The sequence below is a fragment of the Arabidopsis lyrata genome (assembly GCF_000004255.2).
Source record: "Arabidopsis lyrata subsp. lyrata unplaced genomic scaffold ARALYscaffold_1, whole genome shotgun sequence".
Taxonomy (NCBI): domain Eukaryota; kingdom Viridiplantae; phylum Streptophyta; class Magnoliopsida; order Brassicales; family Brassicaceae; genus Arabidopsis; species Arabidopsis lyrata.
In genome coordinates, this window is record NW_003302555.1 from 23,701,233 (window position 1) to 23,727,683 (window position 26,451).

The window sequence follows — 26,451 nt, forward strand, 5'->3', positions numbered from 1 at the left end:
AGCTATACAAAAGAATGGCTATTCTAAAAGTCAAACAGACCTCAGCAAACAAAAAAGCCAATAGAAAATACTAAACAGAGGAACATCCCATCTCACTAACAAAGAGAACATGTAGCCAATCCGGATGACCGGTAGCTACATAAGACTGAGCCAAGTTGTACTTCGTCACACTTTGGGCAATGAGATAGGGTCCTCTGTTCATAGATCTCGATTCTAACACTACCACCCACTCCAAAAAACCTTCAACGCATTCTCCAACTCTGAGACCTGTATTCTAAAAGAAGGCCATGCTTTAGGCCTGTTAATAGCACTCACCAGCGAGGGGTCTTCAAAAGCAAAGACAATCCTGGTGAATCTATGGCTAAACATACTATTAGCAGCCCACAAAAAACACTTCAGATAAGCATCATCCCAGGAGCTTATATTGCTGAACATCCTTCTACTATGAAGCTTAACTCTACCATGAGAATCTCTTACAACCCACGAAGCACCCACCACATTCTTTCTTTTTAACCAAGCCACTCCAATATTACACTTGTCCCACAAAGAATTAGGAGGTTTCCAAACCTTTTTAACCAATCTTCTCTCATTCTCATGGAGCTGATCAATCTCTTTCTCAGCAGATTGAGAAAACAGCCACTGAGAGGCATCACCTTTGATTTTGTTGATGGTATCCACCGCCAAAACTGCTTGCCCTCAATGGTAAACTTGTTCCTGTTTTTCCACAACACCCACAAAATCCAAGGAAAGGGTTGAGATATTTCAACAGGAACCTGAGGATCATTCCCAATGGAAAGAACATATTGGAAGTTTGCAAAGATTGAAGACTGGCTGAAACCCGAGGCAGGTGAAGGGAAGAGAGACAGGGCCCAAACTTGTCTTGCAATAGCACAAGTGAAGAGAACATGATTGATAGATTCAAACTCTTCACCACAAAACTGGCATCTCTGATCAAGCCTCATTCCTCTTGTAGCAAGCCTTTCTCCCATAACTAAGGCTCCACTTAGCGCTTTCCACAGAAAAGTCTTTATCTTTGGGGCAGTCTGTAAACCCCACACCTTGATCTTGAGCCCATTCAAAGAAGGCTGCAAAGTAGCCTCACAAATTAAGTCCTTCTTTTGAGTAGCAAAAGCCACCGCATAACCCGACTTAACAGAGTAATCCCCAGATTTATAATGTTTCCATATCCAGAAGTCATCATGATCCACCACATGCTTATTGGCCATGATGCGCTGAATATCTTGGGGGAGAAACAAATCATCAAGAAGCTCCACATCCTAACCTCTGTTAGGAAGATCAATAAGGTCACTCACCTTGAGACAAATGTTCCTTAGGCTCTGTTTGAGGTATGGAGGTCTCATTTCATCCTCATCACAAACCCACGGATCCATCCAGACATTAAGAGACTTCCCATTGCCAACTCCTCTCCTCAAACCCTTCTCAAGAAGCTCTTTACCATATAAAATGCTTCTCCAAGCAAAGGATGGTCGATCCCCTGTAACAGATTTTAAGAAGTCAGAATCTTCAAAGTATCTACTTTTGAGCACCTTGGACAAAAGGCAGTCAGGAAACTGCATGAGTCTCCATGCTTGTTTAGCAAGAAGAGCTTGGTTGAAACATTGAATATCTCTGAAACCTAAACCCCCATGTTCTTTAGATAAGCAAAGTTTTTCCCAACTTATCCAATGGATCTTCCTTTTATGCTCAAAAGCATTCCACCAAAAGTCCGCCATAGCACTTGTCAGAGATTTACAAGTAGAAACATGGAGTTTAAAACATGACATTGCATAAACTGGCATCGCCATTGCCACTGCTTTTAACAGAACTTCCTTACCACCCTGGGATAGACTCCTTGCAAACCAGCCTGACAACTTAGACTTAAGTCTCTCATGAATGTAGTCAAGCATCTCAATCTTAGATCCACTAAAACATTCAGGTAAACCCAAGTAAGTCCCAGCACCACACTGAATAAGTGACAGTAGTGACACAGCTCATAATCCATCCAACCCACTTAGCATGAAACCCCAAGGCCAAAAGAAGTGACTGCAAATACGACCATTCAACTCTATCATATGCCTTGGACATATCCGTCTTCACCGCCATAAACTCCTTGGAAATTATAGGATGAGTGCCAAGAGCATGAACCAGTTCATGTGCCACCATAATGTTGTCAGAAATCAACCTTTCAGAAACAAAAGCAGATTGTGTAGTAGACACTAAATCTGGTAAAAAAGGCTGCAATCTCTTAACCATGATTTTGGCAATGATTTTATAGAGAACAGAGCACAGGCTTATGGGTCTCAAGTCAGACATGTGTACTGAATCAATAATCTTTGGGATCAAGCAAAGCTGGGTGTAGTTCCACTCTTTAGGAAAAACACCATTTTCAAAAAAATCTTGAACCTCAGAGGTAACTGTCTCCCCTATGATACCCCAATAGTGTTGGAAAAAGAGACCAGTCATTCCATCAGCTCCCGGAGCACTAGCAGGTTTAATGGAGAAAACAGCCTCTTTAATCTCATATTTGCTCACAGTCTTAATCAAGACAGCATTCATACCAACAGATACACTAGGAGTAAAATCTTCAAATAACTCCTCGAAGTTACCTGGATCAGAAGTTTTAAATAACTCAGAGAAATAAGCAGCAGCAACCTCGCCCTTTGCCGCCTCAGACCTCTGAACCACACCATTAGCATCTACCAATTTAGATAAACCTTTCCTTGATCTATTGGCTTTGACAGAATTGTGGAAGTACTTGGTGTTACTATCTCCATCCTTCAGCCATTTATGACTGCATTTTTGACTCCAGAAAGACTCCTCGTCCTTATAAGCCAGGGCTAATTCTCTCTTAAGAACGAAGACTTTATGAGAGCAAGGCGGGTGGGCAGATTGCTCTAACTCCAGAGAAGCTTCAAGCTGGCCAATCTTATCTAAAGAATTGGTTTGATTTGCTTTTTTCCATTTACTTAGAGCTTTGCGATAGCCTCTAAGACTATCTGAGACACTACTGCCCACGTTACCATCATTGACCCTCCACGCCAACCTGATAGACTCTTTTACATTGGGTTTAAACAAAAACCTTTTATCAAACCTAAACCGACCTCTGTAAGCTTCTTTGGATGCTAACAAACTTACCAGAACCGGTCTATGATCAGAACCCCTTTTATCCAGAAAAAACTGATTTGAAGCTGGAAAAAACTTGTACCACTCTTTATTCCCAAAGCTTCTATCAAGTTTACATTGAATCCACATAGTGCTCTCATGCCTCCCCAAGTAAAACTGTTACCTTTGCTTTTTAACTCTGTCATCCCACACACTGCAAGCATATCAACAAAGGGCTGGAATGACTGATTGTTTCTTCTCGGGCCACCCAACTTTTCACCATTATGTAAGATTTCATTGAAATCTCTCATCATACACCAAGGGTCTGTCCTTTGAGTTCCAATCCTAGACAACATTTCCCAAACTTCTGACCTCAAACCAACCACAGGGTTCCCAAATATACAAGAAACATAGAAAACAGAATTACCAAACTGTACATGCAGATCCAACATATGCTTATCTACAAACTTTAACTCAATTTGTATAGTGCTCTTCCAGAACAGAGCCAGCCCACCACTCAGCCCCTCAGGCTCCACAGTGTAAACTCTATCATACCCCAACCACTCATGCAGATCAACTAATACATTTCTACAATTTTTGGTCTCCATTAGAAACAAGATCTCAGGAAAATACGATTTCCGCATCTCTTTGAGACGTTGAATTGTCAAGTCATGAGGCCGCCCCACTCCTTGGCAATTCCAGCTCAAAAGACTCATTATAGTTGCAGCGGTCCCTCACTTGGGACCACCGATGGTTGGGTGCGCTTAGCGCTTTGATCTTCCTCTATTACCTCCTGGCCAGCTTTCCTCTTTGGACCCCCAGTTTTCTTTTCTACTTCCTTCCCTTTATAACTACTCTCCACCACTGTTGTGTTATCAACCTTCTTCTTCCTATTGTTCACATCAGAGAATCAAGATTGAAGAAGAAGAGAGAGCTTAACAAACGTTTAACCAACTTTATTATCATCAAAATGTTGTTACAAAGCTTAAACCATACACTAATGATGAATTAAGCTTATATAGTGTTTAACATTAAACCGAGATGTAGATAACCGAAGTAAACCAGCGATAACCGGTCCATATCACTCTAATACGCCCCTCTCAAGTCTTGATTTTCGAAATTGTCTGGTTTGGAAGATACAGACTTGACAAAGACATTTGTTGAAGCAAGTGATGGAAAGGTCCTGGATACAAAGCTTTAGTCAAGATGTCTGCATGCTGGTTCTCTGTAGGTACATGTAGAGCCTTCAAGTTTCCTGCTTTGATCTGATCCCTCACCGTGTGACAGTCTATCTCTATGTGTTTTGTTCTCTCGTGGAAAACCGGATTCATAGAAATATGTAATGCTGATTTATTGTCACAAAAGAGTTTTGCAGGACAACTTACAGTGATGTGTAGATCCTTAAGCAACTATTGCAGCCAAATGATCTCACAAGTGGCTTGAGCCATACTCCTATATTCTGATTCAGTGCTACTGCGACTTACAACAGATTGTTTCTTTGATTTCCATGAAACCAAAGATGTACCAATATAAACACAAAACCCTGAGACTGATCTTCTAGTATCCTTGCAAGCATCCCAATCAGCATCCGAGAATGCATTCAAACAGAGTTCTGAGTCAGCAGAGTACATTAATCCCTGTCCTGGATTTGATTTTATGTACCTGAGCACCTTGTGTGCAGCTTGAAGATGAATGTCAGAAGGAGCTGAAATAAATTGGCTCAACTGATGAACTGCAAAGGTAATGTCTGGCCGTGTTATTGTAAGATACAATAATCGTCCAACTAGCTCACGATATGAAGTTGGATTTGTCAATGGTACTCCCATATCCTTAGTCAGATGGAGAGAAGAGTCCATAGGAATAGAACTTGGTTTACAACCAAGTAAACCAGCATCCTCTAGCAAATTCTGAGCATACTTCCTTTGACACACTGATATTCCTTTTGATGATCTTGATATTTCCAAGCCTAGGAAAAATCTAGCAGGACCTAAGTCCTTAATCTTGAATTCTGATCTCAACAATGCCTTTAATTGTTCCACTGATTCATCATTATCACTGGCTATCATAAGATCATCCACATAAACCAATACAGCCACAAATGAACCACGAGAAGCTTTGACAAAGAGAGTGTTGTCAGCAGGTGACTGTATATAATTTGCACCTAATAGCACTGAAGACAATCTCTTATACCATTGTCGTGAGGTTTGTTTTAATCCATAAAGAGATTTCAAGAGTCGACAAACCGGATTAGGAGGCAAATCAGAATTCTGAGGAGTGTATCCCTGAGGTAGACTCATAAAGATTTCTTCATCCAATTCACCATGGAGAAATGCATTTGAGACATCCATTTGAGTTAAACTCCAACCCTTTATAGCAGCAAGACCAAGCAAAAACTTCACACTTGTTAGTTTAGCAACAGGAGAAAAAGTATCTAGGAAATCAATTCCTTCTTGTTGAGTAAATCCCTGTGCTACCAAGCGTGCTTTATATCGCTCCACTGTTCCATCAGGATTGTATTTTGATGGTGAACACCCACTTACAATCCACTACATTCTTGCCTGGAGGTAATGATTCAACAACCCATGTCTTGTTAAGTTCAAGAGCATGTAACTCTTCATTAGCTGCCTTTGTCCATTTCTCAGACTTCATGGCTTGTTTAAATGTTTTTGGCTCTGTCTCTATATCATAAGCACAAATATAAGACTGAAAAAGAGGTGTATATTTGTCATAAGAAATGACAGAAGCAATAGGATATGGTGTAGTCTTTTTAGGTGATGATGAAACAGGACATGGTGTAGGCTTTTTAGGTGATGGAAGAAGAGGATATTGGGTAGGCTGTTTAGGTGATGAAATAACCGGTCCATTTGGTGGTAATGAAGAAATAAACGGAATAAGAGAGCAATGATACTCAGACAGATAACTAGAAGCTCTAGTAGTGCGTTTAGACCTAGCCACAGGTACAGAATTAAGACCAGTATCATGCGTCTCTGTATTACTAGTAGAAGAGATGGTACTAGGATTTATTGCAGATGATGATGCAGTAGTATCAACAAGAGAATCCTCATCTAATAATGGCATTGTCTCAACAAAATGTAATGGTGCAGGAAGAGGTAAAATAGAATTTGGAAACATGTCTACTGCTTTATGCAACAAATCACTAGTTTTAAAAGGAAAAGTTTGTTCTTGAAAAACCACATTTCTAGAGATTGAAACAGAATGAGTTTCTAAGTCTAACACCTTATAGCCTTTAAAACCAGCAGGATAGCCTAGGAAAACAGAAGGTCTTGCTCTAGGTGAAAATTTAGTTCTTTCATTTTGATGTGTGGAAACATAACACAAACAACCAAAGTTCTTTAAAAGCGAGTAATCTGGTAATTTGCCAAGCAAAAGTTCATAAGGAGACTTATTTTGAAGTAATGGTGATGGTAAACGATTAATCAAGAAAACTGCTGTAAACACACAATCACTCTAGTATTGAAGAGGGACATTAGACTGAAAAAGTAAAGATCTAGCAACATTGAGAAGATGCTGATGCTTTCTCTCAACAACAGAGTTCTGTTGAGGAGTATAAGCACAAGAAAAATAATGCATCATGCCATTTTCTTTAACCAATTCAGTGAAAGCAAGTTCAGGTGCATTGTCAGATCTAATAGCTTTTATTTTTGTATTAAACTGAGTAGAAACAAGTTTAAGAAAAGCAGGAAAAACTGTTGAAACATCCTTTTTATTTCTTAGCATATAAATCCAGGTGGTTCTTGTACAATCATCTACCAAAGTAAGAAAGTATTTAAAACCCTCAATAGATTCAACACTAAAAGGACCCCATATATCCAAATGAACAAGATCAAATGGTTTTGGAGCTAAATTGTTATGAGAAATATAAGCTAATCTTTTCTGTTTTGCTAAAGGACATATAGAACATGCAGAATTTTGTGAATCTAAAGACTTTAGAGAAGGAATAACACTAACAAGCTTCTGTAAAACAATAGACGATGGATGGCCTAATCTTTGATGCCAAAGCTTTCCATCTATGACAGATCCAGAGAAAAAACAAGCAGGTGTTGATTGAGAGAGGGAAGTATTCTTTGTTTCAAGAATGTATAAGTTGTGATATAGTCTACCCCTCCCAATCATCAAGCCCTGATAATGTTCCTGAATCAAACAACAATCAATATAAAAATGAGCAGAACAAGATATTGTTTTAACCAATGAACTCACACTAATCAAATTGAATTTAAAATCTGGTACATGCAAAACATTATGCAAAATGAGTGTTTTAGTAATGCAAACAGTGCCTGTATGTGTAATGGAGACCCTAGTACCATTTGGAAGAGTAACAGTAACACCTGAGACTGATTTTAATTCCCTAAACATGGCTAGATTTGAACATACATGACTAGAAGCTCCACTATCTATAATCCAAGCATCAGGAGGTAGAAATTTTTGTAAAGAAGAAAGAATGTGATTCTGAAAAGTGAGATTATTATTTTGAAATTTTAGACTGGTAGAAGGAAATAGAAATTCAGTACCAGAAGTTGATGTATGAGCCATCAAACCATGTTCTAAGATAGTTGCAGTAGGACTAGGTGTGCTTGAAGAAGTTACAGGCTCTGAAACTTGAACTTGAGCTTTAAATTGCGAAACCATTTGTTCTATTTGCTCCGGACTAAAATTCTGAAGACTTTGACTATGTCCACCTTGTATAACCTGCGGTGCATATTGAGGAACCAAAGTACCATAAGAACCATTCATTGGCATAGGCATTTGCATATATCCTTCTGTTGGATAAGTTCCATTCTCAGTATACACATGAGCCACTGCATTTGCCTTTTGCATTGAATTAGTATAAGGCATCATCTGCATCTGAGATTGTGATTGCATCCTAGGCTGAATTTGCATCATTTGCATCTGAGGCTGTAAAGGAGGATTACCTCTGTAAGTATATCCAATAGCCCCTGCCTTATAACCAGGTGGATATCCTAGAATCTTGAAACACTTTTGAACTATATGTCCTACTTTCCCACAGTGAGAACACACCGGCTTCTGTGATGGTCTAACAGTATTATAAGCAGCAATATATGCATTCTCAGCATCATTCATCATAGGAGAGGAACTCTGAAAAGCAACATTATCAACTCTAGTAGGTGGTTTAACACTCTTCTGTCTCTCAGCCTGAGTGACAATGTTGAATGCTTCTTCTATAGTAGGAATAGGCTTTAACATCAGTATATGACGCCTAGTCTGATCATAACTCTCATTTAACCCCATAAGGAACTTAGTTACCCTACTTTTCTGTTGCATTTTCTCCCATTTAGCAGCTGCATCACACTCACAATGACCACATGTACACACAGGAAGCTCTACATAATTTTTGTGTTCTTCCCACAAAGTAAGCAAAGCTGTATAATAAGTGGATACATCCATAGCTCCTTGTTCAATCTTACTTAACTTCTGTTCAATATCAAATATTCTAGGAGCATCATCTTGTTTGAAACGAGTTAACAAATTGTTCCAGATTCCTTCTGCAGTTGCTATAAAAAGCAAACTCTGACCAATCTTTTTATCAACAGCATTCATCAACCATGTAGAAACAATATCATTGCAACGTGACCAAGCACCATAATCACGATGATCAATCGGAGGTTTAACAATCGTACCATCGATAAATCCCAGTTTATTACGAACATTCAAAGCCATAAAAATTGAACGACGCCAAGAAGGAAAATCAGAGGAATTGGATAAACGATCGGAAACAAGAACAAGACCTGCGTGATCGGCACTATGTAGATAATAAGGATTATCATACTGATTGGCTGGATAACGCGATTGTTCATTAGCATTTAACGGCGGATAAGTCACCGGAATCAACGGTGGAGGAACATAAGATCCCATTCTCAGTGTAAGAACAGGAAATTACAAAGAAAAGTGTGACGAATTGAGTAAAGAAAGCAAGAATCGTCAACACTGGAGGTCAACGAAAGAAAAATCAAAGAAAACGGAACAGGAAAATCAAAATTCCGGTGAAACAAAAGCAAGAAATTGCAAATTGCGAACAATCAAAAGAAGCTAAGAACAAATCAGAAAGCTCATCTCCGGCGAACAGACGATTGCGGAAGAAGACGATTATGCTCTGATACCATATTGAATTCTCATCATCAGAGAATCAAGATTGAAGAAGAAGAGAGAGCTTAACAAACGTTTAACCAACTTTATTATTATCAAAATGTTGTTACAAAGCTTAAACCATACACTAATGATGAATTAAGCTTATATAGTGTTTAACATTAAACCGAGATGTAGATAACCGAAGTAAACCAGCGATAACCGGTCCATATCACTCTAATACGGAAACCTCCATATTTAAACTTTGCACTTCAGAAAAACATATTTCTCTAAAAATGAATGAAAAGTACTAGAAAATATAATTATCATATTGATTAATTTATAATTGATAGGAGTTTACTAATCAAGTGGCTTACACTACTTGGATGCTAGCTAGCCACCAGTTTAGTGAGAGCTTATAATAATTGTGCTAAACATATGGACACATAAATTTTCGTTAAGATTTTTCTATGACATTATCCATTATAATTACTACAGAGAATTCCAATTAATTTCGGCAGATTTTTTGTGAAACCGAACACGAAATTAGATTTATAGATTAGTAATTGTTTGAAACAAGCATCGTTCGGGACAAAAGTAAACGAAAATAAGAAGACTAGAGGACTTACTTGCTAAGTGGAAGAAAGTCTTCGTTGAAAGTAACACAGCTAGTAGAAGAAGTGATATAATGCCGAAAGGAGATGAAGAAGTTAAGAGGCAAAACAGTCGGCCCAATGATATGAAGAAGGTGGAGGAAGTGACACGAGTTGCAACAAACAAAACAGAAGGCATTACGAGACTCTTCGTTGTCTGAATTTCTCACCCCTTAAGATTTTTGTTGGTTTGGTTGTGAATCAATACAATAAAAACACTAAGGATCTATCAGGCATGACACCTCAGTATTTTGGGATGTTCTCAGGTTGATACCTCATTAAAATCGTAATCCAATCAAAACATTTCGATTAATACAATTCAGCAATTCTCAACCAATAATAATTTTCTTCTATTCCATGTAATTTTTTTCTCTTATTATCTTGGACCTATTGTTAAAAAGAGATGGGTTTACTATTTTCAAATTATTGTTTCACTTTATTTTTACCCTTTTAAAATTGTGTCATTTTTTTTTATTCCTAAAAACAAAAGAAATGAAAAGTCTCGACGAGAGCTCGCCGCATCTAATCCAATGCTAACTTAGTCGACGATTGAATTGGCGATAAATGGAGAACAGTGAATGCCCAGAGCTTAGAGCTGTCGGGAGTTTGATGATTTCAGCGGAGTCCTCAACGAGAGTGGTGATTTTGGTGTTGGGTTTGGTAGTTGGTCCGTGATGGAGGGAGTATTTTATTGCCTAAAGACCCTGCTTGCTGGGTTTTAGGTCTGGGTCGAGCATTTGTATAAAAAGGTTAATCGTCTTGCGCACATATTAGTGAACTATGCGTTTTCTTTACTTTTAAGATTTCATTTTTTTGACTCTAGGCCGGATAGTGTCACTTTAGTTGTTTTGAAAGATGTTAATGAGTCTGCGCTCACATAATGTTCGAATATCGTTTACCTTTTTTTATAATAAATGTGTGGGATTTTCGTCCCTATTTCCTACAAAAAAAAATAAAATAAATAATCAACAAAAGAAGATACAATCATAGAACTCTAAGACGAATTCACTAGACATCGCCTCACTAAATTATGAAAGATGTGGAGAAGCATCAACTACCTTTGCCCACTCTTTTATTCCTCTCCAGTACAGACAGGGCCGGCTCAATTAATTTTGAGTCCCGGTACAAATCTTAAAAATTGGCCCTTTTTCATAAAAAAAAATAAAAAAAATTGGGCATTTTCATGTTAAAAAAACTTAAAAATTAACCACTTTCATACTAAATAAAATATTTAGGCTTTTTAATGATAAAGATATCTTAAAGTTTTTAAAATTACATTTTTTTCTATACGAACAAAAAAATTTGGGCTCTTAAATTTACCCAAAACAAATTGGACCCGGTACAATTGCTCCACTTGCACATCCCAAACGCACTACAGACTAGTTAAGTCTGAAACATTGCTTCCTCTCTATGGCAAGAAGCCCCCGATACATCCACTACGTTCTTACAACAATGTTTAATATGATCATTAATCATCTTCCATGAGTCACTCTTCTGTTTTAGTTTCACCAATACCTAATATTAAAAAGAAAAGGCAAAAACAAGATCTACCAATTCAATGCGATAGGGTAAAGTGACCAAATAACCATTGCCGTTGTCACCCTTTGAACCCAATGTAGGACTCAAACTTTGGTAAAGGTACTTTTAAGGAGCTGGTACGTCCTAATTGGTCCACATTCACTGTCCACAATAGTTTTAGTTACTTGTACGACTCCGTTAAATCCTTCTCGAAGAAACTAAAGTGTACTTACGTACTTAGCTTGTTCATATTAATACCACATGTTTTTTTTTTCTTGCATTCAACTACTTGTTTACTGTTTCGGCCCAAACTTCGGCCCAATACAAAAACCAAATAACTATTACAAATAATATAATATATTTATGCGAATAATAATTTAATTACAAATTAAGGCCAATTCATACCAAAACTATAGAATATGTAATAAATCATTTCATTACATTCGTTTAGTCATTTTTGGCGGTTTATTATTATTGCAGATCTCATGTGAGACATTTTTATCCTATTCTATTCATTTTGGCACCTACCACTGTCTCCATCTTCTATATTTAATACATATATCAAAAGAACAAAGAGAGAAGCGAAGAAGAGAAACTAAAACAGAGCTTCTCACATGGGAAAGGATAAGACTTTGCCGTTGCTCGACCCTCGTGAGCCACCGGAACTCTCCGGAACCAAATCGGCGTCGAAAGTATGGGCCAAAGAGTTCGGCGAAGAGTCGAAGCGGCTTTGGGAGCTAGCGGGACCGGCGATATTCACAGCCATAAGTCAATACTCTCTTGGAGCACTAACTCAGACTTTCTCCGGTCGTATCGGCGAACTTGAGCTCGCCGCCGTCTCTGTTGAGAACTCTGTTATCTCCGGTCTTGCCTTCGGTGTTATGGTATGTTACGTAAACCCTTCACACGTGTCTGGTTTTTGTTACTGTATAAATGTGTTCCAATAATGGCCACACAATCAAAATCATTATTTTAATTGATTTTTTTCTTTTTGATATTGGTTAATATCAAAGTAGATCTTCCCATACAATTAAAATTGTTTCTTAATTTTGCAAATGTTATTACTATAAAGGAGGGTTAGTTTGGTGGTTTAAGTTAAAAAGTTAATTACAAAAAGAGTACTTTTTCAAAAGTTATTGGGAAAAATATGATCTCCTAAACTTTAATGTACACTTAGTCATTTTTGCAACAAAAATAGTTTCTCTTGGACTCGTTAAGTTGTTTAAGGATTTTAGTTTTTTTTTTAATAGTGAAAATTGTTTTACTTACTTATATATTTTAAAAAATATTAAAAAATATACTCCACTCATTTACTCCTATAGAAAATACATTTAATATAAAAAAATAAATCTCTATAACGAAATAAGAAAATGTGATTGCAATGGAAACTTGTGCCAAACTTGGGACCATCCCTTTTCTTTCCCTCCGGCGCTAGACACATTTCACTTCCGTTACCACATGTTTTTGGTTTAATTTATTTCATTTAACTTTCGATTTTCCAGCCTATCACCAAAAAATAAGAAATTCTATGAATTAATAAATTCAATAGTATATATTTAGACCAATAGTATATACTTATTTTTGTCTACACTACTCTAGCAATTTAGCACCTTTAATAAAACAAGATTATATATCAAGTTTAGTTTACAGTAGTCAATAGATAGCAATGACATTTAAAAATGTTTAGGATAGTATAAAAAACTTAGAGATGGTTACAAAATTTCATATCGCTTCAACTTTTGGTATATGTGCGATATGTTGCTTGTCATGAACCAGTAGCAATGATATGTTAGTAGTAGTGATACAATATCTTATCATTCCCTAGTCATTGTTATTTTTCTTATGGAAAATGCTAATAGATGAAACAATACTAGCAACTTCAATATTGTGGTGATTGAAAATGGTGGCAGTTAGGGATGGGGAGTGCATTGGAGACGTTGTGCGGACAAGCATATGGCGCGGGACAGATTAGGATGATGGGAATATATATGCAGCGTTCGTGGGTCATTCTCTTTACCACTGCTTTATGTTTGCTTCCCGTTTACATTTGGGCTCCTCCTATTCTTTCCTTCTTCGGCGAGGCTCCTCACATCTCTAAAGCCGCAGGTATCATTCTTGTTATTCTTTTCTGCCAATTGGTTTTGAGATGGAAGTCTATGATATGTTCACAACTTCTACATGTTAACTCTTTTGAAGTTTTAAATTTACAGGGAAATTCGCATTGTGGATGATTCCACAACTATTTGCCTATGCAGCCAACTTCCCGATACAGAAATTCTTGCAGTCGCAGAGGAAAGTGCTTGTGATGGCATGGATCTCTGCAGTGGTTTTAGTTATACACGCAGTGTTTAGCTGGCTCTTCATTCTTTACTTTAAGTGGGGACTTGTAGGTGCAGCCATCACTCTCAATACCTCGTGGTGGTTGATTGTTATCGGTCAGCTTTTATATATACTAATCACCAAATCAGACGGTGCGTGGACTGGATTTTCTATGCTGGCGTTTCGGGACCTCTACGGATTTGTCAAACTTTCCTTAGCCTCTGCTCTTATGCTTTGGTACCATTCCATTTTTTTGCTAGTAGATAGCTTTTGACTTATGTAAGCTAAAATTTGATTGTAATGATGGTTCTGCTCTTCAAATTCTGCAGCTTGGAATTTTGGTACTTGATGGTTCTGGTTGTTGTTACCGGTCTCCTTCCTAACCCGTTGATACCAGTCGATGCCATCTCCATTTGGTAATTGACTTGTGCTGATCCCTGTTAGTTTCTGATTGAAAATAGGTTTGTTTAGTAACCTGTTTTATGTTTTGGGTTTCACAGCATGAACATAGAAGGGTGGACCGCGATGATTTCGATCGGGTTTAACGCTGCGATAAGGTAAGTTTTCTACATTTTTGTTTCATTTTGTTTTTCTAGAGCCAACATTATGAAAGCTAATTAAACTCTCATGAACTGGTGAACTTTGTCTCTTGGTGTAATCAGTGTGAGGGTATCGAACGAGCTGGGTGCGGGAAATGCAGCTTTAGCGAAATTCTCAGTGATAGTTGTCTCCATAACTTCAACTCTTATCGGGGTTGTGTGCATGATTGTTGTCTTAGCCACAAAAGATAGCTTCCCTTATCTTTTCACTTCAAGCGAAGCTGTGGCAGCGGAAACCACGAGAATAGCTGTCTTGTTGGGCTTCACTGTCCTCTTGAACAGCCTCCAGCCCGTCTTGTCAGGTATCTCATTATGACTGATAATCAAAAAGCAATTTAGGATCACAAAACATTGAGTTGTGATCACTTTTGGTACATCATTTTAGGGGTTGCTGTTGGAGCTGGTTGGCAGGCTCTAGTTGCATACGTGAACATTGCGTGTTATTACATTATCGGACTTCCTGCTGGTCTTGTTCTTGGATTCACACTAGACCTCGGCGTTCAGGTTAGCTTTTTACGAACATGATAAACCAGTCGAATTCAGGGGAAAGTTTGATTTAACCCCCGGCATGCATGCGTACAACTGCACGGTCTGCACCACCCCATTTGTATTTTCATTGTTTGATCAATTTTGGTGTTAATGCATTTATAAATTTTGTAGGGAATATGGGGAGGTATGGTAGCTGGAATCTGCTTGCAGACACTTATATTGATTGGAATCATCTACTTCACTAACTGGAACAAAGAGGTCTCTTACTTCGTCTCTTGATTTCTGCTATGTTCCTCATTTTGTGTGTTGGTTTGATCATTTCATTAGCTATGAATTCTGAATTCTACAGGCCGAGCAAGCCGAGAGTCGGGTTCAGAGATGGGGAGGAACAGCGCGGGAGTGATCAACTCTTCGTGGAACCTGGATCATCAGTTCTGGATTTTTTGTTTGTCAAAGTTCAATGTTGAGAAAATCATTTCTCGGTTCTTTTTGTTTTATTCGATATGGTTAACGAGTCTCTCTTTCTGTGGTTGTTAGAGGGGTTTGTTAGTTTTAGTCTTATTTTAGATCTAGGATGGTTACTATAAGCCAAACTTCTTGATTAACTGAACTATGAGACTTGATCTTCATGTGCTTGTTGATCCAATGTTTATGTTCATTTAGTTTAACTGAATCCGAATATTGTTTTCTTTTTAAAGTCCTTCACCAAAGATATTAAGATACCATCTAGTAAATAGCCTAAGAACCGAACCAAGCTAACCGATTGTCGAACCGGACTGAAACTGTTTTATGTTTTTTTGGGCAAACTTTCCCCTAAACAGAAGAATTGAAAACCGAACAAACGGTTTTTTAACTTTTTTTTCCTCATTCTAATTTTATTTTTTGGAAATACATTTATTTTTACAACTACTTTTGTTCTTTAAGAAGAAAATCTTTTCTATTTGCAGTAAGAAAAATTTCCAAAAATAAACAAATTTTTGGGATTGGCAAAGTGATATAGTCCAGGATTGGCAAAGCGATTTGAAAACGAAATTCGTAAAATGGACTTTATATTCTTGAATAGTAGCAAAGCGCGATCTTCTGAATTTACGTACATTTTCAACCAAAAACGTAATCCCATGTTTTTCCCATCATAAACAAGATTTTGTGATTGTCCCGCTAAAATTAAAACTCGATTCAACGTTTTTTCTTAAACTATCAATTCCACGTTTTTGCCAAAATCTTAATTCTGTATTTTTTTTTCCTGATTTTAACTCGAAAAACGTGATTTTACTAAGTTGTCATGAGCTGATATAAGACAAGTATGTTAAAACAAAAGAATATTTTGATAACAGTAGAGAAGAGGGAAAACGGTCTATTTCCCCACGAAAACTATCACATCATAATAGATAGAGCCCAAACTATAACCTCGTGCTAGATATCTATGAAAAAATACTTCGCATCCTAAATCTCTTCGAATTCAAAGTTCGAAACTTATATCTCCCCGAAATCATAGTTCGAAATCTCATCACCCACTAATTTCGGTTTATTGTTTACCAAACAATTATTAACCACCTAAATACTATAGTAAACCGGATGTAAACCAATTACAACAACAAAATCTCTTAACCAAACCAATTTCTTTTTGGTTCACCATATTTTCTTCGGAGCTTGGCCGGAGCGACAACGCCTCCTTTTACCGTGGGATTTTGGCCGGCCACTCTCATTTGATTTCCTCCTCTGATTCTGATTCACTTTTTGATTGTTGAGATTTTGGTGACGATGAGATTCATATCTCGATGGAATTTTTACCATTTGATTCAACTCAATTCAAAGATTAGATTTCTCAATATTACAATTGCAAAATCTAATGTTTAAATTTGGTTAAACTGTAGTGCTATTCTCAAACAGCGATTCATGAAAGCTTTACAAATTATGGTGTGAATGTTTTATCTAACAAAATCTAATCTTTGAATTGAGTTTTTATAAAAGCTTTGCACTCTGCAATTTGTGTCAACTTGCACTTCTCTGCAATTGTGTTTTCAAGAGCAAAATCTAATCTTTGGATTAGACAAATTTAGAATCAAGCAATTTTTTAATTCTTTTTTCTTTTGGATTCGCACTTCTTCTACAATCTGTGACATCACCCAAAACAAAATCGATTCACTTTACATGAGAGCTTGATACTCAAAATCAAGAACAATTAACGACAATAATGAGAAACCCATCTACAATTTGGCTTTCACGAAACTCAAACTCTGATTAGGCCATTGCGGTTGATGTTTGCTTGGACTTGAAGACGGCGGTAGCTTGGCTCCGGTTACGAAGGCGACCATGAGCAAATCATCTCTTCTTAACAGAGAGAGAATTCAGATTCAATTAAGAAGTCGTCGGCTGTTATTTGAACCTGTTGAGATGGAGATTTAGGGATCCGGTTTTTAGGATTAGGGATGATGCGAGGACGATCTTGATGGCGTGACAGTGGTTTCTCTTCGTCTTCTCCGGTCACAATTCCGATGTTGGTGACGTAACAAGGTTACAATTTCGGGTTTGCTTGGTTTGAGGTGGGTTTGATATCGGTTTAAGTCATAAACCAGTCAAACCAATATATATGGGTTTTGCGATTTCGAACTTTGAAGTCGGAGAGATTTAGGATGCCAAGTATTTTTTCATGGATATCTAGCACGAGGTTATAGTTTGGGCTCTATCTATTATGATGTGATAGTTTTTGTGGGGAAATAGACCGTTTTCCCTAGAGAAGAAGAACACATAACTGGAAATAATCTTTTATTTATATAAGAGCAAGTAGAATTCGTTACACAATCTTGGGACCGATAATCTCCTACGACACATACACAAACCGGAAGTAGCATATACACGTGTCACTAAAAATAACAGCAACTCAACATCTTCACTATTGACGTCGCCGACGTCCATATTGAGCGACTGTTTTTTTATCTCCGTTATATTTTTTGCCTTCGTCGGAGTCGCTATCGCTATCGCTGTCATTAACAAACAAACATGCCCATAGACGATAATAAGTGAAAACGGGAAAACAATGAACACACTCAAACTTGGATGTAGTATCACCATACGGATATGCTTGTTTAGGCAGTTTCAACTGCAGTAGTAAAACCTTTGGTGCAGAGAGTAGAACATGCCTTGGTGCATTTTTCAACCGCTTCATTTACAATTTCACTTGCGCCTAGTCACCCAAAAAAAAAAATATAAGAAATCATTTAATGGATTTTTCTATTGTTTACTATATATATTCCAAAAATAAATGATAAATATATATAATAAGTTTGGGGAATTCAATTTGCTTTACCAGAGTTCTGGAGAGTGGTTAAGGCACCACACATAGAGGATGCACACCCCAAGTTGCAATATTCATTGATAGCATCACCTTAAGTCACAAATTATAATCCATGGCCCACCCAGCTGTGGTCCAGTGGTTGTTGAGAATTGGGGAAAGGTTTGAAAGAACTAACTCAGGTTCGATCCACGTTGGAAACAAAAAAAAAACACATTTGTGGGAAGTTTGGGCTTGGGCCAAACTCCCAAGCAGTTTACCTGGTAGTCCAGTAACAGGCGATCTGGCAACCCCTTGACATTAGTCAGAAAGCATCCCAAACTCGGGACACACAGTGTGGTGGCCCTTCGGAGAGAAGTCCACTCTGAAGCACTTCGGTGCGTTTCTACCGGGGTTGACCGGATCATCCGATAGGGTTTATCAAAAAAAAAAAATTATAATCCATGCAAAAATACATGCATCAAAAATGAAATTTCCATCTATATATATCTTATAGCAAATTTAACTTAATAACAAGTTGAATATACCCGAATTTGTTAGAATATCATTGTAATAACCTGGAGGACATCTCCCAGAAGTTATTTTGCCGCCACTGCCATCTGCACATACTTTCTCAAGGCCTCCCGCTATACGACAGACAGCATAGAGACCTCAAACCCTTGCTTCTACTTGAATTTGCGCCAAGACCAAACTCATTATGAACACACTTAAAATCACATTTTTGTATTCCATCTTTTGATTAATTTCTTCTGTGATCGAAAAAGTATATAGTGGAAACACTTAAGCTTGTTTGTTGATGAAATGTTGATGAAACTAGACTCGCTTAAATACTAGCTAGTTGCTCTACAATATGCCACTAGAAACTTCATTTATTTAATGCTCTATGATGAGTAGTTACACTAGGCCATACTTTAAGCAATTTTACACAATCTCTGCCAGATCCTTCACGGACCACCTTAATAATATTGTACCTACTGGTGCCCAACGAGCAATCTTTCAAATTAATGGCATTCGTCTAGAGAATTCTTCTTCCGAAAAAATTGATAAGGAAAATAAAAACTTAAAAAATATGTATGTTATGGACGACTGGTAACAGATGTACCTTTACATTTTTAGTTATAGAAATATGACTCTAGATTTATTTGTTGTGGCTGTATATTTTATTGATGTACTATTTTGGCTTTAGAATTTAAAATTTTTGAAAGTTGAAAATTATATGCTTTAGAAAAAAAGTTTTCTACAGCAAAAAAAAAATGAATTAAGGAAATATTTTGGCTGAGGAAGACCAAAGTTTCTAAAGCTTGGTGGGATGTATTTCAAAACTTGCAAATTTTTTTTTTATTTGTAAAGATTCTAATGCACTTGCCAATCAGACCCTATGTCTTTAAAAATATGTAGATCCATTTTTTTCTTAACTTTAATGCTAAAAAGTTAGTTTTGTTTTGGTTATTAACATATTTTATTGAAATCAATATATATTTTGGTTTAGCAAAATAAATATTTGTAAGTTATGTTTATAACGTACTAACACTAATGGTTTTTATGTAAGTTCTGATCATTTCATTCGTTCTGGATCACATACGTTATGCACTTATGCTGCAAACAGTTTGAATTTAGAATAAAAAATATAACCTTACGTCTATCAAGGACCTTCTTCTATCCGGATTACATGTCAATTCCTTATCGCAGACATAATATATTATCTAAGGTTATAAGAGCTGTTGATCACATGACTAAAACCACTCCTCTAACCCTAAGACTTCATTCTACTAAATCATATGCTACATCACCAAGGGAAGGCAAACTCTTAAGATCACCACTTTAGCCTTTAAAATTGTTTGGGCTCCTCCTGTTCTTTCCTTCTTGGCGAGGCTCCTCGCATATCTAAAGTCGAGGATATCATTCTTTCTCTTCCTTTTTCTTGATTGGTTTTGATGTTCAAATCTGACTGATGGCTCAAATTTTATCCCGGAAAACTTAAACCACAAGTGTACAAGGAAGTGTACGTGGTAGGGTTGAATCCACCAAGACCAAATTGTTACACTAGATATTTCTGATAGAATTTTCAAGCTAAAGCTTAAAAATTGTTATGTTTTGAGTTAATATAAACCAACGCAACAAAACAAATGAATAACATAATAAGACTAAAACCATTGAGTGACAAAGTAATTCAGAGATCAATGACTAAATGAAACATCGAAATCAAAACTCAACAATGAATGACCGTTCCCGAAGAGTGAAACACAAGATAGATTAATTCTCTTTAATTTTTAAGAAATTAATTACTAAACAAGAGAAATAATGCATACTAAACTTTCATTTTTTCACAATACTTTTTAGCATCAATTCTCGTTGACTAGAATTGCATTTCTTAATTCAAATTCGTTTAGTCATTCTATCAACCACTTTAAATGCATACAAAATCCTAAGATCTAAAACGAGATGATAATACCGATTTTAACACTAAGAACTTGTGAATTAATGAACCAATATATAGCGAATCTCAACAAATGATTAATTCATTTAATCATCAAATTCCCTAGTTAATTAGAATCTCATAACCAAATTGAAAGGCTACTCACACATGGTAAAAGAAGCAACACAAATCACTGAAAAAAAAATCATTAGATTGCAATGAGAATAAGAGAAATGAATATAGAAATCTTCACCAAATCTCTCAAGAGAATGGATTCATATTTACCAAGAGTTGCTTGCAAAATAAAGTTTTTGAAAATTTAGAAAATAAAAGTGTAGTCCTATTTCTCTAAGCTCTTCAATTTTCAACTTAGAAATAGCTCGATCCACTTTTCAGTTATAAGCCATTTCAAACATTTGTAATTTCATCCTTGAATCTAAACTAGTTCTCATGGCCATATAGAGGCTATAATAGTCCCAATACTTAAAATTTTCCTTGCACTTTTTGAGCAATTTGTTTCACAGTTTCATCATCACAAGATGCAAATTTCTTCAACATTGGAAGTGGGATACTTCGAACCTGAAAAATGTGTAGTAATGACATTGAAACACTTCAACAGTTCACAAAAATTTTCTCCAAGTAATTTCTTGTAATTATTGTCAAATCATTTTATACTAAAATATGCTTTCCAAAACTTAGCCTTGGCAAGCATTTCATATGTAGATCCACTCCTAATCACTGTTTTCTCTTTACACATGCTGCAAATTAAAGCTTGTTTCCCCTATGGAGATGTTATAACATATATGACACTTTCTGATCTACAAAAAGTAGGTCATAAAAAATACTTTCTCTGATATTGACTGGAATCATCTACTTCACTAACTGGAACAAAGAGGTCTCTTACTTTGTCTCTTAATTTCTGCTATGTTCTTTTTTTTTTTCGTTTGGTTTTATATAACATTTTCATTACCTAAGAATTCTGAATTATGCACGCTGAATCAATCTAGTATTAATTTTCATCAATTGGGTCACAGCTAGGATAATACTAGGTCAATTTTCCGATATATGCAGTCTTGGAAACACTTGTAAGATAGTGTTTATCTTGGTTTATGAATCGATTATTTCAATTGACATGTGTAAATTTGGTATATAAAAAAACAAAACTCAAGAGGGAAAGAGAAGTCGCACTTATAGTCCATTTAGTCAAAGGATGCATTTTGTTACTCTTTATTTCACTTATTCATTATTATATTATTACGTGGACCATTTACCTTTGTTGTTACACAAACCATGACACATGCAAGATTCAAATACGACTTAGAATCTTATAAGAAGGCTCCTCGCTGCAGAAGTTGCATAAACATTTAACACCAATAGCGTTGTTCTCTTCCCAACGGCATATTCCACCTTTCGCGCCCTTGTTCTTACGGCAGTTCTGATCACAGAACGTCGGGAATATTCGAGGTGCACAGTAGCTGAAACCCACATCGCCGCCGTATTCTTTCAGGCACTTCCTATCATACGCTTCTATCTCAGGCGTTTCTGCTTATTTGCATGCATATAGATAGGTTAAAGCAAATAAAAAAAACATGTATATAACGAAACTTGCTTTGATACCCGAGAGAAATACTCTCTGGAACCCTATGAATCACAAAATTTTTTAAAAATATGAGAAGTATGGAGTTAGTTAATTTACCAAAGATAACCAAAACGAGGATGAAATAGATGGCGAAGGTAGAAACTGACTTCGTTGCCATGGCCAACTTCTTTGTCTCTCTCTTTTTTTTTCTCTGTCTCTACTCTTTTAATATCTTTATTTCTCTTGGAGTTAATATATGCGTAAATAGATATGCATGCTCAACACTTGTTGTGGTGCAATGCTATTTATCTTTACCGTTGGGACAAAATATTATCACGAGAACCACAAAGTCAGAAGTTTTCAGGGTTCAAAGTCATTATGTTATTTTTAATTACCAATTAAAAACTCATATAAAGTTGTGGTAATTTTCGTTTGCTGTCTTTAAAATAGAAATGAAAAATATATTGAAAAAGTGTTTGTGTAATAATAAAAAACAGTTTTTCAAGGAATAATATATCAAAGCTATATGGCCTTTAAAGGTGATTATTTAGTCCATTCAGCCATAACGATCAACAAATTTAAATTTCTTCTTTTGTAACCTTAATCCTCATTCGAATTGGGTAAACGATCAGAAAATATATTTTTAGTCTCATGATTGATGGAAAAAAGAGAGTAAACAATCATGATAAATTAAATGGTTTACTTTTCGGTACATGATTGTAGTGGCGGAACCAGAAATTTTGTTTATAGAGATTATATATATAAATAAATATATTTAATTAATTTTTATATTTTTATAAAATCAATATATTAATATTGGAGAGATTGATTAGTTTTTGTGTTTATATTCATAACCTTTAGAAAATATATATTTTTAAAAAATATAGAATGTAGGGAAAAACAGGATATATGTCTGAATGGAAGAAAAAAATTGATATGTAAATGAGTATTATAGATCTTTTTATAATAAAAGATATTATAGATTTTTGGAGATATAAAAATAGAAATGATATTAAGGTTAAGTGACAAAATAAATATTCATGGAGTCAAAAACAAAAATTGATCATATGACATAGGGGTCATTATGAATATTTTAAACCAAAATATCTAATTATCCAAGGAAACTTATCCTATAATTAAAATATTTATAAATTTTATGGGGGTCAACTGACCCTTCCTTGAACGTTGCCTCCGCCACTGCATGATTGAGAATCGAGATGATCAATGAATATTCGAGAAAAAAAACGTTGCAAAGTCTCCATGCAACATGTGTCCAATACCACATTAGTTTTCTAATTCTTTTCTCGGAACTGAACTAGGTGTCCAAATCTACAACAGATCTCGAAACAAGAATCTAAAACAACTTTTCTTAGATTTTTTTTCTTAATTCTACAATCACATTTGCCAAACACTTTTTCTTTATCCATATACTTTTTAAACCACTAACCAAACAAACCTAAATTTCTTATAATATCAAATTTTGATATTCTTAACTTCTTTTATTACTACCAAATTAACTATTTCGATTTTTTTATATAATAAATGCTTATATTTTTTATTGCACATCAAATTAGAATATAAGTCAGTCCATTTTATATGACTTGAAAATTAACAAATTTCTAGTTTGCCCAAAAAAAGGAGAAGAAAATCAACAAAGTTTGATACCTTAAAAACATTAGTTTAAACATTCTATTTTTTCTTCCAAATTTAATGGATTTAGTTTTTCACAATAAATATAATATCAACATTTAGACCTGAAAAATTCCAACCAAAATAAAATGTCCTTGTAAATAAAATAAAAAAATTTAACCAAACTTATAGATATACTTATCTTCTATACATATATTAATTTTAATATATATATATAAATTATATATTAGAATAATAATAATAAAACTAATTATTATATATACAAAATATATAAATATGTAATGTATATATATATATATATAATTATTATTTTTTATTGTCACATCACAATAATTGGATTGGAAGACCCGATTAAATAAATAAATATATTTATAATTAATAAAACTATATAAATGATACCGAGTGAAAATATTCATTTCCAAATTGTTCTTGCAAATATTCTTTTGGCAGTTTTCATATATATATATCACTTGGAGCCCTCTCAATTTTATATTTTTATCTATTCCTTTTTTTTTTTACATAAGCTCTGTTAGAGACCAACTTGGAATCTATACTAGTATTTTTGTAGTCATTTTTGAGTCAGATAGATACCCGACTCGTTTATAAATTTTGGTCATAATAAGTTTGTTGGTCGGGTTATATTTAACCCAACTCATACACCGGATATTTCATATTTAATAATTTAGATATTTAGAAGATTCGATTAAGATTTAGAATTATGATTCTCCTATCATCTTTGTTTAATTTGTTTTTAACTGTTTTGAATCCTCATAAAATACATAAAGTAAAAAAAAAATCAATTTTTTCTGCATATATTGTGATTCGAAATTTTAAAAACGGATATATATTATCCAATTGACGAAAATGTGTGTTCAACGTTCTACATAGATTAAAATATTTAGACAATGATTCTGAATCATATCATAAATAAGATCAACATTAATAAAATAAATGAGTTTTTTGGCTGGACGGATTTGGCGGGACGGATTTTTGAATCAACAATAATAAAAAGATTAGAATATCATTAATCCGCCGCTTTAATACGAATTAAATCCTTCATTTTTTTAATACCACCAATATTAGACATATTAAATGAATCTCATTTAGAAAAGATTGTATAAAACCAAAAATTATCCCGTGGTATAATGTTACTTAATAACAATTGTAAACTATAAAATATAAATATCTTAGAAAATAGTACAATTTGCAAACTTTTATAAATAATAAATAATCGTTAAATTTTAAAAATTACTACTTTTAGAAAACAAATCACATGGACGGGTTAAGAAGTTACAGGGTGGGTTATATTTCGGAACGAAGTTATATGGTGGACGATTTGAATCAATATTTATAAAATTTTAAAATATCATTAACATGCCTCTTTAATACAAATTAAATCTTCAGTTTATTAAAATATAAATGACTTAGAGAATGATATGATTTGTAAACTTTTATATATAATAAATAATCATTAAATTTTATAGTAAAAACAAATCACGGGACGATTTAAGAAATTACGGAACAGGTTATATTTCGGAACGGGTTTATATGGCGGACGAATTTGAATCAATATTTATAAATATCATTAACATACCGCTTAAATACGGGTTAAATCTTCAGTTTATTAACAATTGTCTCGTGGACTCGTGGTATACCGTTACTTAATAACAATGTAAACTATAATATAAATAAATATTTTAACGAGATACAATTTACAAAATATTTTTTTATACTAACTTTAAAAATAAATTATCCCGCGGTGTACCGCGGATTAAATCTAGTAATATTAGTATAGATCATTGTATGACGGATAGATATATAAGCAAAAAAACTATGATATAATGAAAAAATTTCATGTTTAAAGAAATTGTACAAGAAATATGGTTTACTAGCCGATTCACCATTTTTTTTTTGTAACATCTGATGTTATTGGAAATTAATGTTGTAGTACCATACAATAGTCTTCATGTAACAAATTAGTTAAGACATGGGGTACATAAAAATGATGAAGAAAAGTTGAGTTTCTTGGCATCGGGCTCTTTGAAAGTTGATCTGCTGCTCTGTTGTTCACCCTTTGAATCCACTGAAACTTGACTTCTTCGAATTTGGTCTTCTAGTGCCTTATATCACGGATCCAGTTATGTACTCCAAAGTTAAGAGAACTCCCATTAAGTATCTGTGTAAGCTCTTTACAATGCCCTTCAAATATGATTCTCTTATAGCCGCGAATCCAGCAATGTTGCATGGCTTGAATGAGACCTTGACATTCACTCTCCAAAGCATTTTGAACTTTGACACCTTTTGCTTGGTTTCCGCCCTTATAAACTCCATTTTTATCACGTAAAATCCATCCAGCTTGAGGATCTGTAGTTTCATTAGTAAAGGAAGCATCATAGTTGCATTTAAGCCAATGTCGCGCTGGTCGAATCCATCCTCTTTGATGTTGTGGTCTGTTATTGTCGCTCTGTGGATTCAAGCGGACCAGATACTCCTCTGCCTGTATCCATTCATTGGCATCATCTCTCGCCAGTCTGAGTATATATGGCCATGGCTGCTGCTTCTGTTGGAAGGTGAGTATGTTACGGCTCTTCCACAGTCTCCATAGTATCCAAAGTGGTAGCTGTCGGATGTGTGTGAGGTTTTGATCCAAGTTGCACTGAAAAATTCCTTCCAATTTTTCTTCTAGCGTGGCATTTGTGTTGAGAAGGACTGGTAAAGGTAAGCCCGAAGCT

General features: G+C 35.3%; 3 protein-coding genes across 4 annotated transcripts; 1 reads left to right on the forward strand and 2 right to left on the reverse strand.

The window, feature by feature from the left end:
* The first annotated feature begins 11,833 nt into the window (after positions 1–11,833).
* On the forward strand, positions 11,834–15,473 carry LOC9330113 (protein DETOXIFICATION 33). The gene is made up of 9 exons (XM_021013430.1): positions 11,834–12,259; positions 13,286–13,481; positions 13,586–13,931; positions 14,024–14,110; positions 14,195–14,251; positions 14,357–14,595; positions 14,679–14,797; positions 14,954–15,040; positions 15,132–15,473. The coding sequence occupies exons 1-9, from the start codon at positions 11,990–11,992 to the stop codon at positions 15,183–15,185; spliced, it is 1,455 nt and encodes a 484-aa protein (XP_020869089.1). The 5' UTR covers positions 11,834–11,989; the 3' UTR covers positions 15,186–15,473.
* A 2,058-nt stretch (positions 15,474–17,531) lies between these two features.
* LOC110224442 (thionin-2.2-like) lies at positions 17,532–18,876 on the reverse strand. The gene is made up of 4 exons (XM_021010507.1): positions 18,728–18,876; positions 18,090–18,167; positions 17,898–17,966; positions 17,532–17,763 (listed from the first exon to the last, which is right to left on the reverse strand). Exons 1-4 carry the CDS (start codon positions 18,804–18,806, stop codon positions 17,549–17,551), a joined length of 441 nt encoding a protein of 146 aa, XP_020866166.1. The 5' UTR covers positions 18,807–18,876; the 3' UTR covers positions 17,532–17,548.
* A 2,785-nt stretch (positions 18,877–21,661) lies between these two features.
* On the reverse strand, positions 21,662–22,314 carry LOC9327428 (defensin-like protein 192). Of its 2 annotated transcripts, none has more exons than XM_002894006.2 (2): positions 22,187–22,314; positions 21,662–22,035 (listed from the first exon to the last, which is right to left on the reverse strand). In XM_002894006.2, the coding sequence occupies exons 1-2, from the start codon at positions 22,245–22,247 to the stop codon at positions 21,797–21,799; spliced, it is 300 nt and encodes a 99-aa protein (XP_002894052.1). In that variant the 5' UTR covers positions 22,248–22,314; the 3' UTR covers positions 21,662–21,796. The 2 variants fall into 2 exon arrangements, with proteins under 2 accessions (XP_002894052.1, XP_020866848.1); XM_021011189.1 differs by having other exon boundaries at positions 21,662–22,032; positions 22,187–22,307.
* Between the last annotated feature and the right edge of the window lie 4,137 nt (positions 22,315–26,451).

Excerpts from the sequence above, each read along its gene's own strand:
- LOC9327428 (XM_002894006.2), bottom strand. The coding sequence starts at position 22,247 with ATGGCAACGAAGTCAGTTTCTACCTTCGCCATCTATTTCATCCTCGTT. Across the intron at positions 22,036-22,186 it reads CCTCGTTTTGGTTATCTTTG|CAGAAACGCCTGAGATAGAA; the intron begins GTAAATTAACTA and ends CATGCAAATAAG.
- LOC110224442 (XM_021010507.1), bottom strand. The coding sequence starts at position 18,806 with ATGGAATACAAAAATGTGATTTTAAGTGTGTTCATAATGAGTTTGGTC. Across the intron at positions 18,168-18,727 it reads TCAAGTAGAAGCAAGGGTTT|GTGATGCTATCAATGAATAT; the intron begins GAGGTCTCTATG and ends TTGTGACTTAAG. Across the intron at positions 17,967-18,089 it reads AACCACTCTCCAGAACTCTG|GCGCAAGTGAAATTGTAAAT; the intron begins GTAAAGCAAATT and ends TTGGGTGACTAG.
- LOC9330113 (XM_021013430.1), top strand. The coding sequence starts at position 11,990 with ATGGGAAAGGATAAGACTTTGCCGTTGCTCGACCCTCGTGAGCCACCG. Across the intron at positions 13,482-13,585 it reads TCACATCTCTAAAGCCGCAG|GGAAATTCGCATTGTGGATG; the intron begins GTATCATTCTTG and ends TTAAATTTACAG. Across the intron at positions 14,111-14,194 it reads GTCGATGCCATCTCCATTTG|CATGAACATAGAAGGGTGGA; the intron begins GTAATTGACTTG and ends TGGGTTTCACAG.